Here is a 19,082-nt window from a genome sequence, read left to right on the forward strand (position 1 = left end):
AAACTGACTGTAGAAGTTATGCTTTAGAAAATATAGATCCTGTACCAAATGAAAATCTCTTCCCTTGGTCTCACATGGAAGTTGAAGTTTGAACACACAGTCAGTTTCAACCTTTATCCTTTGGCCAGATTTGCCCTGATCTTAATCCAATCTGCTTCATTGATATCTCTAATTGAAGTCTGGGCTCTTTTTCTGCTTTTTTTTTTAACAGTTGATCTATGCACTAATTCTGACATTCATATCTGCTGAGCTCTAGCTCTGAGTTTCAGGTGTGAAACAGGTACCCAATGTTCCAGAGACCAATCAGGTATACACAAAGGGATTTGCATCTCAGAGTTTGGAATCCCATAAGTTTTGTATGTTGTGTTTCCAGTGTCATTTGCTTCAAGGTATTTACTAATTTTTCTTGTAAATTCTTCCTTTACCCACTGGTTTTCTAAGATTCTTTTGTTTGTCTTCCATATATTTGTGATTTTTATGAACTTCTGCCTGTTAATTATTTCCAACATCATTCCAATATGATCTAAGAGAGTGTTTTTTATAATGTCAATATTTTAAAAGTTGATGAGACTTGCTTTGTGACCCAACATATGGTCTATCTTAGAGAATATTCCATGAGCACATCAGAAAAATGTGGACCTGCTGTTGTGGGGTGTAGTGTTCTATAAATATCTGTACAGTCTAGTTCATTCATCATAGAATTCAACATCTCCATTTCCTTCTTGGTCCTCTTTCTAGATATTCTATCCATTTATGAGAGTGTTCCATTGAAGTCTCCAACCATTATTGTAGAAGTATGTATTTCTCCTTTCAGTTATCTCAATGTTTGCCTCACGAATTTTGGGGCATTCTGACATTCTGAGTTTCTTCTAGACAGCATATAGATTTGTCTTGTTTTTTAATCAATTCTGCCAGTCTATGTCTTTTTATTGGGGAGTTTTATACATTAACATTAAGTGAATTCAAATGTCTTGTCTTTCAGTTCACTGATTCTTTCTTCTGCCTGTTCAAATCTACTGTTGTATCCCTCCATTGTGTTTTTCATGTCTTCTATTGTGCCTTTCATTCTCATAAGTTCTGCTGTTTATTTTTTTAAGCTTATGGATTCTTCTTTGTGGTCATCCAGTGTCTTCTTTATAGCCTTCATATCTTTTGCCATATCGTCCCCCAGTTCATTGAGTTGATTTAGGAGATTTGTTTGAATTACCTTTAATTAGTTGTCTCAACTCCTGTACCTCAGTTGAACTATTACTTTATTCCTTTGGCAGGTTTATATTTTCATGTTTCCTAGTATGGCTCTTTATTTTAAGCTGCCTAGGCATCTGATTTTCTTGATTAGTTTATTCTGGAGCTTGTTTTCACTCTTTTACCTAGGTTTTTCTTGCTGGTTGCCTTTCTTCTCTATTCTTTGTCATTCATTTCAACTTATTCTAGACCTCTTATTTAGTTACTGTTTAGTTGATCAGAAATTTTCTCCCTGTGTTTTTCTGTTTCTTGTCCTGCCTGTATGTAACCTTTTTGTGAGAGGGTCTCTTCAGATATGGTCAACCCCAATCAGGTTTTCCCAGTCCAGTGAGGTCCAGTTCACAGAAGGAGGATATGAATTTTCCCTGAGAATAAAACCCTCCTGTGAGGCCTCTAGACTCTGTGCTTTTCTTATCCTGTCCAGTATGTGGTGCTTGTTAGCCTACTGCTCCCCTCAGTGTAAAGAGGTGTGGTGCATTTAATTCTCCACAGACTCTGTCCCTGTCAGGGGCATGGCTGACTGAAGCTGGTTTCCATTTTTCAGCCCCAGGGGTCTGAGTTTTTTGAAGGACAGCTTCCACTTGAGCTGGACCATGCCCCCCCTTTCTTGGGAAAGTTATGTCCTTTAGAAAATTGTCTCCCCACTAGGTTCATTGCTTTGTCAGTCAGAACTATCTCAGCTCTCCATTGCCTGGGTCCAGAGGCCAGTTGTAAATATCTAAGACTTTCTGTAAAGAACTACTTAGAATAGTTATTTTTAAAAAAGAAAAAGGAAAGAAAAGAAAAAAAAAGAAATCCCTTTTTAATCCTTTCCCCAGCAACCATCTTTTTTCAATCTCAATATAAAGTATTTAAAGATATGTGCTTTAGGCTATTAACTCTTTCACCTGGATAGTTACTCTCCACACCTTTAATTCCATCCATGCCAGGGGGCTACTGAAATGTAAAAAGATATGGAGTCAGAGAGAAAGAAAAGGTACAAAATGTAGAAAAAAAAGGCCTTTTTGGAGCCACATAGTAAGAGACAGATTGGGTGCCCACTTCTATGTGACACCCTTCCCGGAGTCCAGCCCTTCTCCAGCATCACAAACACCCCCAACTCCAAAAGTTAATTAATTAATTTGTTAATTAATTCTGTGATTGAGGCTGGGTTGAACCCCTCTTCTTGCTCCCAGCAGATTGTTTTTTTTTCCCTCAGCAGGCCAGCTGTATGACTGTCTGCTGGTTCTCAGAGGGGAGAGGCACAGACCCCTGGCCAGGGAAACTTACATGTTTCACTGCAATCGTATCTATTCCACCAATTCCAGACAGGTGTATGATGCATGACTGGTCACTGGAGACCCTGAAAATGCTTTCTTTGAGTTCCTGGCTAATTACCAGCTTCCCTAAATGAGTAACTAAATTCTACACCTCTCCACTCCACCATTTTCTAAATTTTGTTTCCCATTGCTTTTTAATATACTTTAATTTTTAGGACAGTTTAGATTTACAAGAAAATAGAGAAGATAATAGTTTCCCATATACCTTGAGCCCATTGTTCCCTATTACTAACATATTACATTGGTTAGTAAACTGTTATAATTAATGGGATAATACTTATACATTATTGCTTATTAAAGCCCATATTCAGATTCTCTCAGTTTGCACTCAATGTCATTCCTCTGGGCCAGCATCCTTTAGCAAACACCACATGACCTTTAGTATTCACTTCCCTGTAGGCTCCTCCAGCCTGTGTCAGTCTCTCAGACTTTCCTTGGTTTTGATGACAAAATTCTGAGCAGGACAGGGAAGGCATTTTGGAGGCTGCATCACAATAGGAACATCTCTGATGCTTTTCTCATGATACATTTTGGAGGAAGCCACAATGCACAGCCTGCAGTTAAGCTCCTGCTCTTTGTGGGGGCAGTAGCTAAGGGAATTATTTGGAATTCTATTTCCTGGCTGATTTATCTTTTCTCTCCCATTTTGTAAAACTATTAGTTTCTTTGTTTATGTTCTTGAAAATTTTATTTTTGCAACAAACATGCAGCACAAATTTTCCCATTTTAACCACATTCAAGTGTATGACACAGCAGTATTAATTATATTCTCAATATTGTGTTAACATCAGTAACATCTATTACCTCTTCTTTTTCAGCACCTCAAACAGAATCTATCCATGCATGAGGCTGCAACTCCTTTTACCCACCCTGACCACCCCCAGCCCCTGGTATCCTGTAAAAACTCAACTGTCTCAATGAACTTTGTTCTTCTGAGTACTTCATATAAGTGAGTTGAGACAATATTTGTCCTTTATTGTAAAAACATATAATCAAAAGAAAACTTCTAATTATAACAATGACTGTAATACTCCCCTGTATGAACAGGCCACACTTTGTTTATCCATTCTCCAGTTGATGAGCATTTTAGGTAGTTATATCTTTGGCTTTTGTGCATAATGCTCCTATGAACATTCCCCTACAAGTGTTTGTGTGGACATATATTTTCTTTCCTCTTAGGTTGACACTTAACAGTGGGTTTGCTGGGTCACAGGGTAACTCTGTGTTTAACATTGTCATGAATGATGAGAATATTCTCCAAGGTGGCTCCAATGTCTCCACCCTCACAAAACATGATATTATCTGTCTTTTTCCTGATCACTCTCCTAGTGCACATTAACTGTTATCTCAATGTGGTTTGATTTGTTTTTCCCTGTTGACTAAGAATGCTGAGCATCTTCCCTGTGCTGTGCTGTTTTTATCAAATTATATGCAGCCAAGGGGGTGAGGCTCTCCTATGAGTCGCTGACTTTAAGAAACTTTAGACTGACATGCAGCTGAAATCACATCCTCACCTCCACACAGGCAGAAAATCCATGAACAGCAAAGGATTCTTCTCAGATGTAATGAAATTGGCAGGATGAGGTCAACCTACCATGGGCAGCCACATAAGCTGCAAGTGTTTGGTTAATTCTGCCAATTCCATGTTCACCAGGGCTCACCCAGGGCTCCAGATCAGTGAAAAGTGAGGTTCAGGTGTGTTCATCTCTCTTCTGTGCATGTCACTTGCTTGGTTACCATTGGACACCAGAACCAGGCCCAGTTTGTGGCTTCTGTTGTATCAGCACAGGAGCCTGCACTGGGAATGAGTTCTTGGATAGTCCTGATTGCATCCCCTTCTCCCTGCAAACACAACAAACTTGCAGCTTTCAGGAAACCACCTGCCTAAAATGGCATCAGGATATTCTAGGATAAAATAAAATTCCACTAAAGGGAATAAAACAAGACCTGGATATGGTGAGTTAATATGGAAAATATACTAATTTAATTTAGTAATATAATTAATAGATTTTAACACATAGAGATTCATTGGGGAAAGTTTACTAATTTTGAAATATATGTGTGGAAGTTGTTAAGACCAGGAACACCCTGCAAGATTTTGCAAGTTAATGAAACACAAGGGGGCATACACCACTGAATATTAAAATATATTTTAAAGCAAAATTGATTAAACAGTGTTAAGCTTTACAGAAGTGAAAATTTAATTAACAGACAGAAACAGACCTATGCATGCAATGGTTTGAGGGAGGATTATTCAAAAAAATGAAAATTCACTTCTCCCTCTTGACTCCCCTCCTCCTTTCTTCTTGGAGCCCTCACTGTGTCCCATGGACACCTGGTTCTCTCCCTCCCTCAAGTATCTCTCAAACACAACATCCTCTCAAAGGTTTTGCCATCCATGGAACCTCCCTTGACCTTCTATGGATTTGAAACTTCTAAAGACCTTTCTCATCCAGGAGGACAATGCCTCCTACTCTCCTATAAAGAGCTCCACACCCACTCATCCAAACGAGGCCAATTGAAAGTCACACTCTCTGAACAACCTTCTCTAAATGCCCAAAATATTATTTTTTAAGACCACAGTCTTCTCTCCCAGCATGTACCATGTTCCCTGTACTGCTTATTTCCTTTTGGCTTTTCCCTCATAAGTCACTCATAAACACCAAAAGCAAACTGTCTTAGTAATAGTGGGTCCAAACTCAGCCAAAATGTGTGGAATTACAGTGAAAATATAAAGTGGCAGAAAGACCCAGAACAGTGGAGACTGAAGATTTCCATGTGACCAGCAGGAGGCACTGTGGAGTTGTGCTAGGTGCTCCCTGCAGAAGGAGTTTCCAGGTGGGTGAGTGTCCCACTGACTTCAAGTCTGAGTGGGTCTGAGCTCCCTAATGGGAAATCAAGAGGTGTGGTTTCTGGAAGAGTCTCCTGCCTCCAGCCTTGTGTATGTTCCCATCAGCAGCTCCTTCCAAACAGGTTCCCCCCAAGGAGCAACCTCAGAGGACTCATGCCCCTTAGATGCCTCTGTCCACAGGTCCCTGCCCAGGAAGGAGATGGGGACACAAGTGGGAGGGAACACATTTGCATATATATCCCTCCTCCAGTAGACCAGAATGGAGGTTTAAAAAGGCCTAGGGCAGCCCAGCTCTATACGTAGGGACTCAGGAGTGTGCCCACCATGGCCTGGACTCTTCTCCTCCTGCTCCTCTCCCACTGCACAAGTAGGGACAGGTCCCAGGGGCTGGCTCACATCTCAGCAGCTCCACCTGGTCTTTGTCCCATTGCTCATGAGTGTTTGTCTGCAGGTTCCCTCTCTCAGCCTGTGCTGAATCAGCTGCCTGCTCTCTGCATCCCTGGGAACTCAAACCAGACTCACCTGCACTCTGAGAAGTGGCATCAATGTTTCAAGAAAAAGTATATTCTAGTATAATCATCAGAAGCCAGGGAGCTTGCCCCAGTTTTCCTGTTCTATTACTCAGACTCAAACAAGTAGTTGGTATCTAGGTTTTCTAGTCATTTTCCTGGATCAAAAGAGGCATCAACAAACACAGGACATTTGCTCCTCTCTGGGCTTCAGCCTGAGGATGAGGTTGATGATTACAGCCAGATATGGGAGGACAGCTCCAGAGCTCACACAGGGCCCAGGACCAGGGGAAGTGAGACACAAACCCCCTCTGCTCCCTGAGTGAGCCTCCTCCCTTTGTGACCTGAAAAAATAAGAGACAATAAAAGAAAAAGGGAGACAGTGCTGAGACCTGTTCTGAAAACACTAAGCAATAGAAATGGTTCAATTCTTTGCACCAGGGGAGTTGAAAGGAGAAAAAAGAAACCATATTTTTCTCTTTTTGGGAGAATTGCAATAGTCAGTATCATTCCACAGCCTTGGGGCTGGTGAGCTCTCTTTTCATTGCTTGTGATGAATTGCCTCTTCTGGAACAATCATCCCTCCATCTGGAATCTGGAACTCCCAAATCCCACTAAGTCCAGATGAGCTGCAGGACCAGGATGTTTGATCAGGCCAAACTGGGACCCCCCCCCCCAAAGGGGGAAGCCTTGGGCACATCAGAGACTCCAGGTCGGCCTTGAGCCTTGTGATCACCATAAGACAATGTACTCATTCCTCAGAAGGCCCCATCATCAAGGAAACAACTCAGGCCTCCAAGGGGACTGAGCAAACCTCATGGAAAGTGAGCTGGGACAGGCCCATAGTTTCAACCTGCAGGACCCAAGGGGACCACGATGCCAGACTCCCTCTCCCATCAGGTCTGGGTCAGTGCATCTCCTTCTCTTCATCCTGCTGAGCTGGGAGGACCCAGGGCTGGAAAGTTCCAGAGAGAGACAGAGAGCAAGGGCTGAGGTAAACCTAGCATCTCCTCCCCATGGTTGTTTTGGGAGATTTAAAGGGACTGAGGGGAGATCAGCCTCCCTCAGAGCTCCAGGAGGCAGAGTCTGAGCCTCCCCATGACATGGCCCCTCTCCTCCTCCCCCTCCCCACTCTCTACACAGGGGGCCCATCTCATCTGGGGGGTGAGGGGTGGGAGATCCATAACCACTCTGCCCCATACCCCCCTCTATCTGGCACTCAGCGTCCTCTCTGTGCCCCTCCATGGCCTGTATCCCTGGCCTGTGGCCCAGGTGGGGCTAGTTCAATGACCTTCTGCCTTGAAGGACCTGAGACAGATGCCACAGTCACTTGCTCTGGAAACAGCAACAATATCTGCACTGAAGGGGCATCTTTTCTGCATCAGAACCCACAACCCACTCCTGGGACTCCTGGATCTATTTTCTGATTCCAAGTGGAGCAGCTCAGCCTCTCTGAGCCTCTCTGGGCTCCAGCCTGAGGACTTGGCTGACTGTCACTGCTCAGAGTGGAGCAGCAGCCTCAGGGCTCACCCAGGGCTCCAGGCCCTCAGGGACAAGAGACACAGCCAGCAGCTCCCCCAGCCTCCCCAGGTGCAGGGAACTCAGGGTGCACCTTTGACCTGGACTCAGGAAAGTCAAGTTCTTTGTTCCACATGAGAATAAGGTTTACTATACAGGCCTGTTAAATGTATTAGCATTACCATCAGTGAATACTTAGGCCTGCCTGATCCTGCATCAAACAGAGAAACTATTCTCTTTCTCATGTTGAAAAAGTAAGTTTTATTACAGGTGCATATATAAGAAACTGGAGGAAAAATTTCCAAGACCAGTTTGAAGTGAGAAAAGGGGGCTTGGGCTTTTATAGTACAAGGAGACAAAGAACTTGCAAGTGTCCAGAGAAAAACTGAAAAAAAGTTCCTGCTTCACTCGTGTTTGGTCAGCACATCCTGTTTTAGGGTGTTTTCTTATTCCTGCAAGCAGAGAAAGGGAGAATTTTATTACTGTGACAGAAGAGCAACAGAGACTAAAATTTTGAGATTGGATCAGCAGCAAGCTATTTCAACAAGGGTATTTAGGCTTAAAATAACACAAGGCTGCTTGACTGAAATGATCATAAACATTTTTCTGGCCATTAAAACTATGCTAAGCATTTTCAAGCTAAATGATTATATTGACTCTTTTTCCTAACTATTCAGCTACCAATACTATGAGGTAACATGCCTGGACCTACAGAATTAACAAGTGCCTACAGGCAACATCCTCCAGCATGTATCTGAGGGTGTAGAAAGAGGGGTGCACTCCCATGCACTAATAGCAAGGCCTGGAAGGTTTCATGTCAAATTCCCTTTCCTAAATAATTTACAAAAAATACAAGGTTTAACTTAGGGAATATTCATGTTTCAGATTTTTCTTTACTAAACCAGTTCAGGGTGCTGGAATCACACATATGGCATAGCTCTCTGACCACAAGTGACCATTCACCAATGTCACCAGCAACCCAACCACATTTTTTTCTGGCATTGGCACTTGCCCTGACTCTGACTACAAAGACTTTTCCCCCTCTCTGCCACAGAGATCACCTGAGTCCTCCTGTAGATCCAAACTGATCCATCATACTTGGGTTCAGTCTTCTTTACCCTTAACCCTGCCCACCCCTCCCCCCAAACAGTAACTTTAAGAAAGCATGTGTGCAAAAGGAAGGACACACTGCCCCAGGGGTGTGTTGGCATCCCAGAGGCCAGAGGAAGTTTGCCCTGTGGCCAGCAGAGGGCACTGTGGGCTGAGCTGAGAGTGAGGGTGCCGGGCCTGACAGCTGGTCAACTGCTCAGCTGGCTCCCGGGGAGAGGGGCCAATGGTGTCCTCACTAAGGTGAGACTTTCCTGCACTTGTGATGCACCCTGTGACCCCATGAGCTCTTGTGTCCAGCCCTCACCCTATTCTGTCTGAATTAGTTCACCTCCTTATTTTCATTTGTTTACATCTGGTCCAAGCAAGGGCTGGTGGACAGCAAGGAGCCAGAAGGTGTTTGCAAGGAGTAAGTCAGCTCCCACAGAAGTCTGGCCAGGGGATGAGACTGAGCTTGTGGGCAGAGGCCCCTCAATGGAGCCTAAGAAGAAAGAGCTCTGAGGCCTCTTCACCAGGCTCCCTAAATTCTTAGGGTTTAGGGAAAGGAGTCCCTGGGACACACAGAGCCTGACTTTCTCCTCTCAGAGGACAGGGTCCTTTCTGGGCCTGCCAGAGCCTCCTGCTCAAAGGCCCATTTGGTGTCCTGACAGTTGCTTCATCCTGGGGCTCCCCAAGGGGCACACAGTGTAGCCATGCTCTTCAGCCCCCTCTAACAATGAGACCCCAGGCTCAGGGAAAATGGAGCAGTGAAGAGGTGGGGCCTAATTTGCATGAGCAGCCCCTCCTTTGGTGGGGCCAATAGGGAGGGAATAAGAGCAGCCCAGGTCGATTGGGGGCTTCAGGGGCTGTGTCCACCATGGCCCAGACCCCTCTCCTCCTGCTCCTCTCTCACTGCACAGGTAGGGATAGGCTGCAGACACCCAGGGAAGCCCCCCAGCCTGCCTCAGCCCCTTTCATTCAGACCTGATGAGCTTCACCCTGGTCCACGCATGGTCACTCTTGAGTGTCTGTGTTTGCAGGTTCCCTCTCCCAGCCTGTGCTGACCCAGCCACCCTCCCTCTCTGCATCTCCAGGATCCTCCGTGAGACTCCCCTGCACCCTCAGCAGTGACATCAATGTTGGTTCATACAGGATGTACTGGTTCCTGCAGAAACCAGGGAAACCTCCCTGGTATCTTCTGAGATTCAATTCAGACTCAAACAAGCACCAGGGCTCTGGGGTCCCCAGCTGCTTTTCTGGGTCCAAATATGCCTCAGCCAATGCAGGTCTTTTGCTCATCTCTGGGCTGCAGCCTGAAGATGAGGCTGAATATTACTGTCAGATCTGGCAAAGCAACGCTGCTCACAGTGACACAGGCATGTGAGGAAGTGGGAGAAAAACCCCAGGCCCCACAGGTGATTTCCTATGACTCTTGTATTGTTGATGTTAAAACAACATTCACTCTTATTTCTATAAAAAATGCCCATTCAGATATTATCTTCCAGATTGTCACATTTAGTGACATATAAAGAAATAAAAAAGGGTCCTCACACCAACACAATCACACAGCATACAGAATCTGAGCAGAATTTGGTGCTAGTTTCCACATGGCCCTGACAATCTGTGGAATCCAAACAGCAGCTCATGAGGGCAATTCATGTCCACTCAGTGGGGAGGATCCACTTTCCTAACTCAGAGATGCCAAGGCAGCCCCCAGGGGCAACACCCTGCCACCCCCACAGCCCACAGCAGGGACCCCAGCACCAGGCCCTGGCCTGGGCCATGGAATTCTGGGAAGTGTAAAACAAAGAACTAAAACTCATTTGCATGAAATAAAAAAGATAAATTGGAACTCTTCAAACTTAAAAGTTTCTATACCTCAAAGGAATTTGTCTAAAAGGTAAAAAGGCAGTCAACTCAATGGAAAAAAAATATTTGGAAGCCCTGGATCAGATAAGAGACCAATACCTGTATATATAAAGAAATCCTACAACTCAATAATAATATTACAGCCACATTATAAAATGGGCAAAAGATATGAAAAGACATTTCTCTGAAGAGGAAATATGAATGGCTAAAAAACACATGAAAGAATGTTCATCTTCACTAGCTATTAGGGAGATGCAAACAAGATCACGATGAGATATCATCTCTCACCAAATAGAATGGCTGCCATTAAACAAACAGGAATCTAAAAAGGCTACAGAGGATGTGGAGAAATTGGAACTCTTATTCATTGCTGGTGGGATTGTATAATGGTACAGCCACTCTGCAGGATAGTCTGACAGTTCCTTAGAAAACTAGATATCAAGTTACCCTATGATCCACCAATTTCACTACTCAGTATATACCCAGATGATCTAAAAGCAGTAACACAAACAGATATTTGCACACTGGTGTTCATAGAAGCATTGTTCACAATTGCCAAGAGATGGGAACAATCCAAATGTCCTTCAAAAGATGAGTGGATAAACAAAATGTGGTATATACACATGATGAAATACTACATGGCAGTAAGAAGTAAAGAGGTCATGAAACATATGACAACATGGATGATCTTTAAGACATAATGCTGAATGAAATAAGCCAGACACAAAAGGAGAGATATTGTATGTTACCACTAATGTGAACACTGTGAAAAATGTAAAATAAATGTCTTAAAAAATAGAATATAGAGGACCTAGAGATAGTCAGAAACTAGTGAAGTGGGAACAATAACATGTACAGATGTGATAATGAGGGTGATCTTAATGGTATGGGAATGGTCAGGAATTAGTATGGTACATTAAGGGGATTAAAAAAATCAGTGATGCATTGAAGGTCAACATGTTCATAAATGATTGTTTAAAGGCATGTAACCCACTTAGTAGCACCACAAACCTAAATAAGTGTTAGCATGATATACTTACAAGGTATGACACTGCTGCAGAGGGTTATCAACAGAGAGGTATGGAAAAACCAGCCATTAAGTACTAATGACTATATTTAATAGGAATATATTACCAACTCTACACTAATACTAGGGATGAATAATTAGCAGCTGATAAGAGCTCTGGGATGTATTATATTATGTTTATTGTTTAAAGTTGAGAGTGATGATGCTTGTAAAACTAAGTAAAGATAATGTAAGAAACTGACCATTTATCTTGGGATAGGATATATATTAAGTCAAGATAGGAACCCACCACTTAATAAATCAAGGCCTTGCCTTGAGACTTGCTCTTGTGAAATTTAGGGTTATAAATAGGAGGCTGAGCCCTCCTACGATAAAACAAAAATTCAGCTGCAGTGATGGGGGTGGGAGGCTAACATAACAAAAAACTGTACCCGTGGAGGCTGGAAATGGTGAAGTTTGTCATCCACTAGCTGAGAGGATCTAATGGAGTTCAGGGGCTATAACAAGTTTACACCTCACTTCTGAGACGAAGAAGTTTCAACTAGTAAAACTTATAGGGTACAAAAGTTTACACCTCCTTAAATTCAAACTACACAGTGCCCCCCTTTATCAAACTTGAGGAAGTATGTTATCTGTTGAAATTTAAGATGAAAATATATCATGTAAAAAAGAGAAGTAAGGTTTCCTTTTGTGATAAAAGCAATTACACATTAAAGAAGTCCCTTTGGAAAAGTTTAGCAGCTCAATTGCCTTAATAAGGACCTTTTGTTCAATTAAATGAGGATGGTTTTGAAACATCCTGTTAGGCTTCATGACCTGCTGGTAATTCACATCAAATTCTTTCCTCAGCTTGGTTTTGAATATAGAAAAGGGATGAAAACACTGCTACCTGTGAATTACTATTCTAAAATGTCCAGAGTCTCAATTTACTCCCCGCTGTAATTGCTCTGCATGTCCCATTGGCCCTGGGGCTGGGAGCTGAGAATGAAACCCTCCACGTCCCTCAGATGTGTCCTTTCCTCAGGCCTCTGCTGTGCCTGCTGGTGAAACATCCTGTCCTAGGCCCATCCTCTGTCCCCCCCTCCATGAAGTGTATGTGGATCAGAGCCTGACAATTTGGTTTCCATTTGTTAAAATTATTAATATTAGTATCTGCCCTCAAGGTGGTGACCAAGGCCCTGCTCCTCCCCATCTCTCCAGCCCTGGTGCTGCCCACCACACTCCCTCCCTTCCTGTCCACTCCTCCACTCCTCTGCAAGCATTTTGCATTTTTCTATTTACTCCTCTGAGAGCAGCATCTGCTGAGCCCAACTCCAGCCCTGCCTGGCTCTTCTCCCCTGGGAAGTCTCCTGACCCTCTACAAGGCCAAGATTCACTTTCCCCTTCTAGAGTCACCCATATAAGATACTTCCTGGACCACAATCTCCTCTTATGATGACATCCCCTTTCAGAGTGAGTATTTGCTTCATGTCTGACTCCTCTACCAGGACAGGGACCAGCCCTCAGCTCATCACATTTGGGATGAGCATGATGCATCACCCAGAGTAGAACCAGGTGATGGTGGTGACTGTGTGACTTGCTGCTAAGTATAGATAGAGCCCTGACATTTAGGCCTCTGTGGCCCAGGCTATATGAACATTATCCAGAAACACCATAAAAAGAGAGGCCTGGAGTTCAGAGCATGTCATGAATTACCTACAGTAGGGCCCTTGTGAGTCTGGGCCTGTGGAATTCAAGTTAGAGAGGATGGTGGGTGGGGTGAAGCCTGATGATGTCTGCCTTTGCCTGCCCAGGTACCAAACACACCCACAAAAAACATATGATGTTAAAAGATATACTTAGATTCCTTTTAAACTTAAATTAGCCATAAGAAAGTCCAGACAGAAAAAAATCTGTTTATAATAAGAGCAAATCCTGTGGCACCCAGAACAATATCCTGATTTGAAAGTTACAATGTAATTATTCACAAAATTTTTACTTATGGAGATAAAGGGAGGTTCATAAATAGAGAACATTGTTACAATATTTGCTGCTAAATGTTAAGTCTAACAGAGCTGTAGGTTCTTCCCAAATTCCTAGTGAATTAAATTCCTATCTAAATTCTAAAAGCTTTGTATATCTTTTTGAATAATTTCTGAATTGCCATCATTTGAACAAGCCACTGAGCAATTTTCCATATTTTCAAATATCCCTTTCTTGCAGCTTCCCTGAAAAGGCCACCAGAGCCTTCAAACCAGCCCAGTGGCCCCTTGTCTGATACCTGACCTGGTGGAAAGTGTGTATTAGCTTTTTCCAGAATCTTCTCTGGTGGTGCTAATTAGGTTGTAGCTTTATGCACATGCTTGCAACTACAATAGCCTTTCTGGGAGAGAAAAACTATTTGGTAATTACACATGGTGTGTCTGAGTCACAGTAGCTAGGAAACAGTCCATAGATGTTTGTATATAGACTCTCCACCCTTCCAGCAATGGTGACATCCAGCACTGTGAGCAGCAGGGGGCAGTGTGGGACTGCCCTGGGGTTCTTACACTGGGGCCCAGTAAGGACCATTCACTCCAAGGGGCTCCAGCCTGGGGGGCTGGTATCTGTGCTCACTGATTGGGACTCAGCAGCTGCATCCTCTCTGCCTGGCAGAGTCCCTTGTGCAAGGACCCTTGCATCATCTCACCAGCTGCTTCCTCCCAGGGGTTTCGCAAGGGGCAAACCCAACACTCATCCTCAGTCTACAGCTTGAGTTGAGCTCTATCATCAGGGCTCAGGGAGGGGCTGGGCAGGCAATGGGTGGGAGCAAATTTGCATGAAGAGCCCCTCCCCTGGCAGAGGGTGGGAGAGAAAAGGAGGCTGGGGCAGCCCAGCTCCACTGTGGGCTACACAGGGCTGTGTCCACCATGGCCTGGACCCCTCTCCTCCTCGTGCTCCTCTCTTGCTGCACAGGTAGGGACAGGCCTTGGGACCCAGGGCAGATCTCCCAGCCTGCCTCAGCTGCTCTAGCTCAGACCCCCAAGCAGTTAGACCTGGACCCTGCCTCAGCAACCCTGTGTGTCTGTGTTTGCAGGTTCCCTCTCCCAGCCTGTGCTGACTCAGCCACCCTCCCTCTCTGCATCTCTGGGAACAACAGCCAGACTCACCTGCACCCTGAGCAGTGGTGTCAATGTTGGTGGATACAACATATACTGGTATCAGCAGAAGCCAGGGAGTGCTCCCCGGTATTTCCTGTACTACTACTCAGACTCAAGTAAGCAGCTGGGACCTGGGGTCCCCAGTCGAGTCTCTGGATCCAAAGACACCTCAAGCAATGCAGCATATTTGCACATCTCTGGAATCCAGCCCGAGGATGAGGCTGACTATTACTGTCAGATCTGGCACAGCAGTGCTGCTCACAGTGACACAGGCAGATGGGGAAGTGGGACAAAAACCTGGCCTTCTTGGGGTCTCTGACTAGGACTCTTTTCTCTTACTAAAATAACTTCATATTCACTTCCTGTATCTGGGAATAGCTTCTGGCTCACAATAGTTCTTCTCTAAATTTCTCATTCAGTGTTTCTGAAGCATCAGAGAAACCCCATACAAAACATTAACAGCAAAGAAATAAAATTACTCTCATGACAATAACAAAGTCTATTCCTTGATGCCCATATGGTATAAAATCAGAACCTGTGGAGCTGGGTTTTTCCTCTTGAAGGAAAGCACCTCTGCCTTTGCAGGATTCTCCTGGGGTCAGATGTCCAGGGAAGCTCCAGTAGATGGACAGTGCCTGAAAACACAGATGCTGCACATGGAGGTCAGAGCACAGAAGTCCCCTACCCTCCTGTCACCTGTGCTCAGGGCTGCCTGGGGCCGCTGAGTCCCTGAAGTGCAGTCTGAGGAATCAGGTCCCTGTGGATGTCAAGGCACAGAGCTGACCTGACTCACTTGCTGGAACTTCTTCTTCAGTTGTAATATCAGGGAGAGGTGGTAAGACGTGAGAGTTAGGGCCCTGATGCCAGCAAAGGGGACAGATGGCCCAACAATGCTGGGGAAACCCCGAGCCTGCCCCAGGGAAGGTGGGGAAGTTAGTCCTACTGACATGACTTTCCTACAGCTGATGCCTCTCAGGACCCCAGGGGACCCCTGTGGGTGGTTCTTGCTGAGCCCACAGGAACTGATGTGTGTCCTCCTCTCCTGCCACCCCCTTCAGGGCTCTGCAACTCTCAGGGTGCAGGTGTGGGTCTGTGGACCACCAGGGAGCGGGAACTCTCTGACATGGCATGAAGTAACTCCACCACAGGGAGCTCCTGTAAAGGCCTCAGACCCTGCAGTCAGCATCTCCTGTAAGGACAGCTGCAGAAATATTGTGGGTTACCACAGTGATAGGTACCCAGGGCTCCCAGGAAGAGCCCCTCCATTTGTGACCTCCTTAGGGAGTTCCAACCAGCCTCCCTGGGCCCAGGCTTCTGGATCATCCCTGGGCTACCTGAGAGGAGGCTGGTTATCACAATAGGACAGCTGAGTACAACCCCCAGGCCCCCAAGAGCTCCCATCTATGGGAAGATTCGCATGTACCCTCCTCACCCCTGTCTGGCCCATCACTCCCCTGCAGTATCTGCCTGTGACCAACAGCAGCTCAGGTTTTGTCTTTAGTGTCAGTTGTGCTAGTAAACCCAGAGGGTCTGATGCTCTAAACTTGGTCTATCTTTATGGGATTACTGAAAATAACCTCTTTCCTTCTTGCCTTCCCAGTGATCACAGAATCATTATGTGTCCAAAAGCAAAAACAGCCCTCACACAAGCTGGGTGGGGATGACAAGAAGGGCAGAAGTCAAGCATGTGTGACACAGGGGACCCAGTTATCTCACTGCCTCAAACCCAAAATATGCCCTGCTACTGGCTGAGCCTTTTTTGATCATTTCCTGAGCTCTGAAACCTTAGCAGAGCCTGGCTTCTCTCTTTCTCCTCAGGTTATAATCAGGAGCTCCTAAATTCCCAGGTATATCACAAGCTCTCCACTAAAAATGAGTGGAGAAGAGCTCACCTAATGGGAAAATTTCCTTTAGAATAAAGGTCTTTTTTTATCAAAGCACAGCAAGGATGTGACATAATGTGGACCCAGATCTTATCAGATATAATCTTCCATCCTAATTGCCAATTCTTGGTGAGTAATGAGTGTGCATTTAGTATTTTAGAGTAAATGTATTTGAAAGTATACACCTTCATAAGATTCTGCTTTCTCTCAGATTCTTTTGTCTTTTATTCCCCTAGTTTCTAAACAGAATATCCATATTTGATTGTGAACCCAAATTCCAAGGGGAGAACCCGGTGACATGATAGAGTTTCCATATCACTATTCAAGGACAGGAAATTTAGAGATCTCTTCCCTTTATTCATGATCAGATCCATCCATTTATTCATCATCACTGAATCACTATTGGTTATTTTTCACTCACTACCACAGACAAGACTTTCTATTAAGCTGGGGACAAGGAGGAGGAGTAGGGACACTGTCCCTTCGTAGATCACTGCTCACATCAGGAGCAGAGGGAGTGGGTCCAGGGGAGGGGAACAGCACAAAACCTGGAATCAAGAAGGTCAATTTATAGCTGTTATCCTCAAAAAAGGGAGAAAGGGCAGGATTATATCTGCACCTCATTTGCTGCAAGAATGTGCCTGTTGGAGGCCATGGGGAATGCAAAACCATGATGGTGAGTGTCGCAGTCTGCAACCCACCCGTGGTTATCCCTGTGGAGTGAAGGATAAGCCACACCCAGAGACAGTCACATTTGCAGCAGGAACTGAGTGTTGTCTCTTCTGTGATGGAAATCGCTCAATGCAACTGCTGTGCCCCCAAGTAATGGCTTGTCCTCCAGGAAAAGAGTGGTGCCAAGCCATGAAACCAGGGAGGGCTCTATGGGGGGCAGTTTGGTCACTCACCGGTACAGCCATATCAGCTTTACTGAGCAGAAAATCCTGTGCCTGAGCGTAACTTCCCTCGCAGAATATTAGTACTCATTTTTTTTTCACATTAGGATCATATTTTTGCTCATATTTCTACCTTTTAGCACTGCTATTTATTGTAATTTAACATTAATGTAAATATTAAATAGTATCTCTTATGTCGCTAGTACGTAGCTTCTCCTTCTGAAGCTAGTTCCCTCTCTCTCGCTCCCTCCCTCCCTCCTCTTCCTCCTTCTCCTTCACATTTCCAGTAAATTCCTTTCTACCTTTACATCTCACCCTTTCCAAAACCGTCTACCTTAAGAATACTTTCGTTTTACCTGCTTTCAGGTCTCTCACCATTTATTCACCATTTTGTTGAGATGGAGACAGCGCCCCCCTGGGCAAAGCAGCTCTTTTACAGCTCTGCATCCTATTCCTAGAAACAAGGCTTGGTCCTTTTCCCTCCATTAAAAGAAAATCTTCTAGTTAGCGTCTTCCAAATCTTCCCATTTTCAGGGGCTTCTCTTGCACAGAAAAAACACCCTTTTCTCTGTACCAACACAGACACGCAGTGTGCTTCCTTTCTTTTGTTTCTGTCCCCGTTTTGAAAGGAAGGTTGGTGGCGCTGAAGAGGGAAGAGGATGACCTGGTGATGGACGATTCCAAATCGCATCCGATAGGTTTTCTTCCTAGACGGCCATATGAGTCAGTCACCGACCGGGGCGCTGCCCCTGCCACAGCCGCGGTTTCTGCCGCCGCCTCCGCCACTCAGGCGCTCCTGCTCCAGGAGGGCAGTGGCAGAAAGCAGCAGCGAGCTAAATCACCCGCCAGACCCAGGGACAATTCGGTCAGACAGACAACCGCTGCCAGCCGGTCCCTGGTGGGGGCCAGCAAGAAAATCAATTCTGCTCAGCTGCAGCAGGGCAACAAGACCCGGAGCGCGGGGGCAACTCCGGGCAGCGCCCAGGGAGGCAGAGGCGGGTGGAGAAGGCGGCGCGCAAAGGCACGGTGCCGGGAGCTGTCCACCCGCTGCTGGTGCTGAAGCAGCCCCTCCGGCTCCCCTGGCTGCTGTGGGCAGCAGGAGGCCCGGCCAGCCAGAGGAGAGGCCCCGGGAGATAGAGCCAGTGCCTTGGAAACTCGGGGAACACCCTCCGCCCCGGGAAGAAGGAGGAGGGGGCGGAGAAGGAGGAGGAGCCGGCGGAGGCTCAACGCACAGTGAGGGGGCTTTCCGCAGCCTCCGCCGCCGCCCAGTGCTGGCTAGGGAAAGGCGGGCGCACACCCAGAGGGGCTGCAGCGGCGGGGTGGGAGTCTCCCTGTCGCCATCCTCCTATTCTGCGGGAAAAATCCCAGGCCCGGGCGACAGAAATCCCAGAAGCAGCGTTGCGGCGGGGGGCAGCGGTGGGGGAGGGAGCTACCGGGAGGAAGGATGTCTGCAGTCTGAGCGCATCCACTTCCACCTCAAGAAGGAGCGGGCGATGGGAAAAAAATTTTGGAAACCACGTATCTGACGAAAGACTGATATCTTGCATATATAAAGAAATCCTACAACTCTATGACGGTAGTACAGACAGCTCAATTAGAAAATGGGCAAAAGATATGAAAAGACAGTTCTCTGAAGAGGAAATACAAATGGCCAAGAAACACACGAAAAAATGTTCAGCTTCACTAGCTATTAGAGAGATGCAAATTAAGACCACAATGAGATACCATCTCGCACCAGTTAGAATGGCTGCCATTAACAACAA

At 45.5% G+C, this 19,082-nt stretch overlaps 1 long non-coding RNA gene and 1 gene segment (V, D, J or C); one reads left to right on the top strand and one right to left on the bottom strand.

Annotated features, from left to right (window-relative positions):
- Positions 1-14,247: 14,247 nt before the first annotated feature.
- LOC119525988 lies at positions 14,248-14,862 on the top strand. The segment is given in 2 exon segments: positions 14,248-14,358; positions 14,480-14,862. Coding segments are annotated over 2 exon segments (429 nt in total).
- Positions 14,863-15,077: 215 nt separating this feature from the next.
- Positions 15,078-18,642, bottom strand: LOC119525989. Its single transcript, XR_005215049.1, has 2 exons — positions 17,676-18,642; positions 15,078-15,178 (listed from the first exon to the last, which is right to left on the bottom strand). It is a non-coding gene; the product is annotated as an uncharacterized LOC119525989 (long non-coding RNA).
- Between the last annotated feature and the right edge of the window lie 440 nt (positions 18,643-19,082).

This window comes from Choloepus didactylus, unplaced genomic scaffold, assembly GCF_015220235.1.
Source record: "Choloepus didactylus isolate mChoDid1 unplaced genomic scaffold, mChoDid1.pri zz_scaffold_154_ctg1, whole genome shotgun sequence".
In the NCBI taxonomy this organism is placed as follows: Eukaryota; Metazoa; Chordata; class Mammalia; order Pilosa; family Megalonychidae; genus Choloepus; species Choloepus didactylus.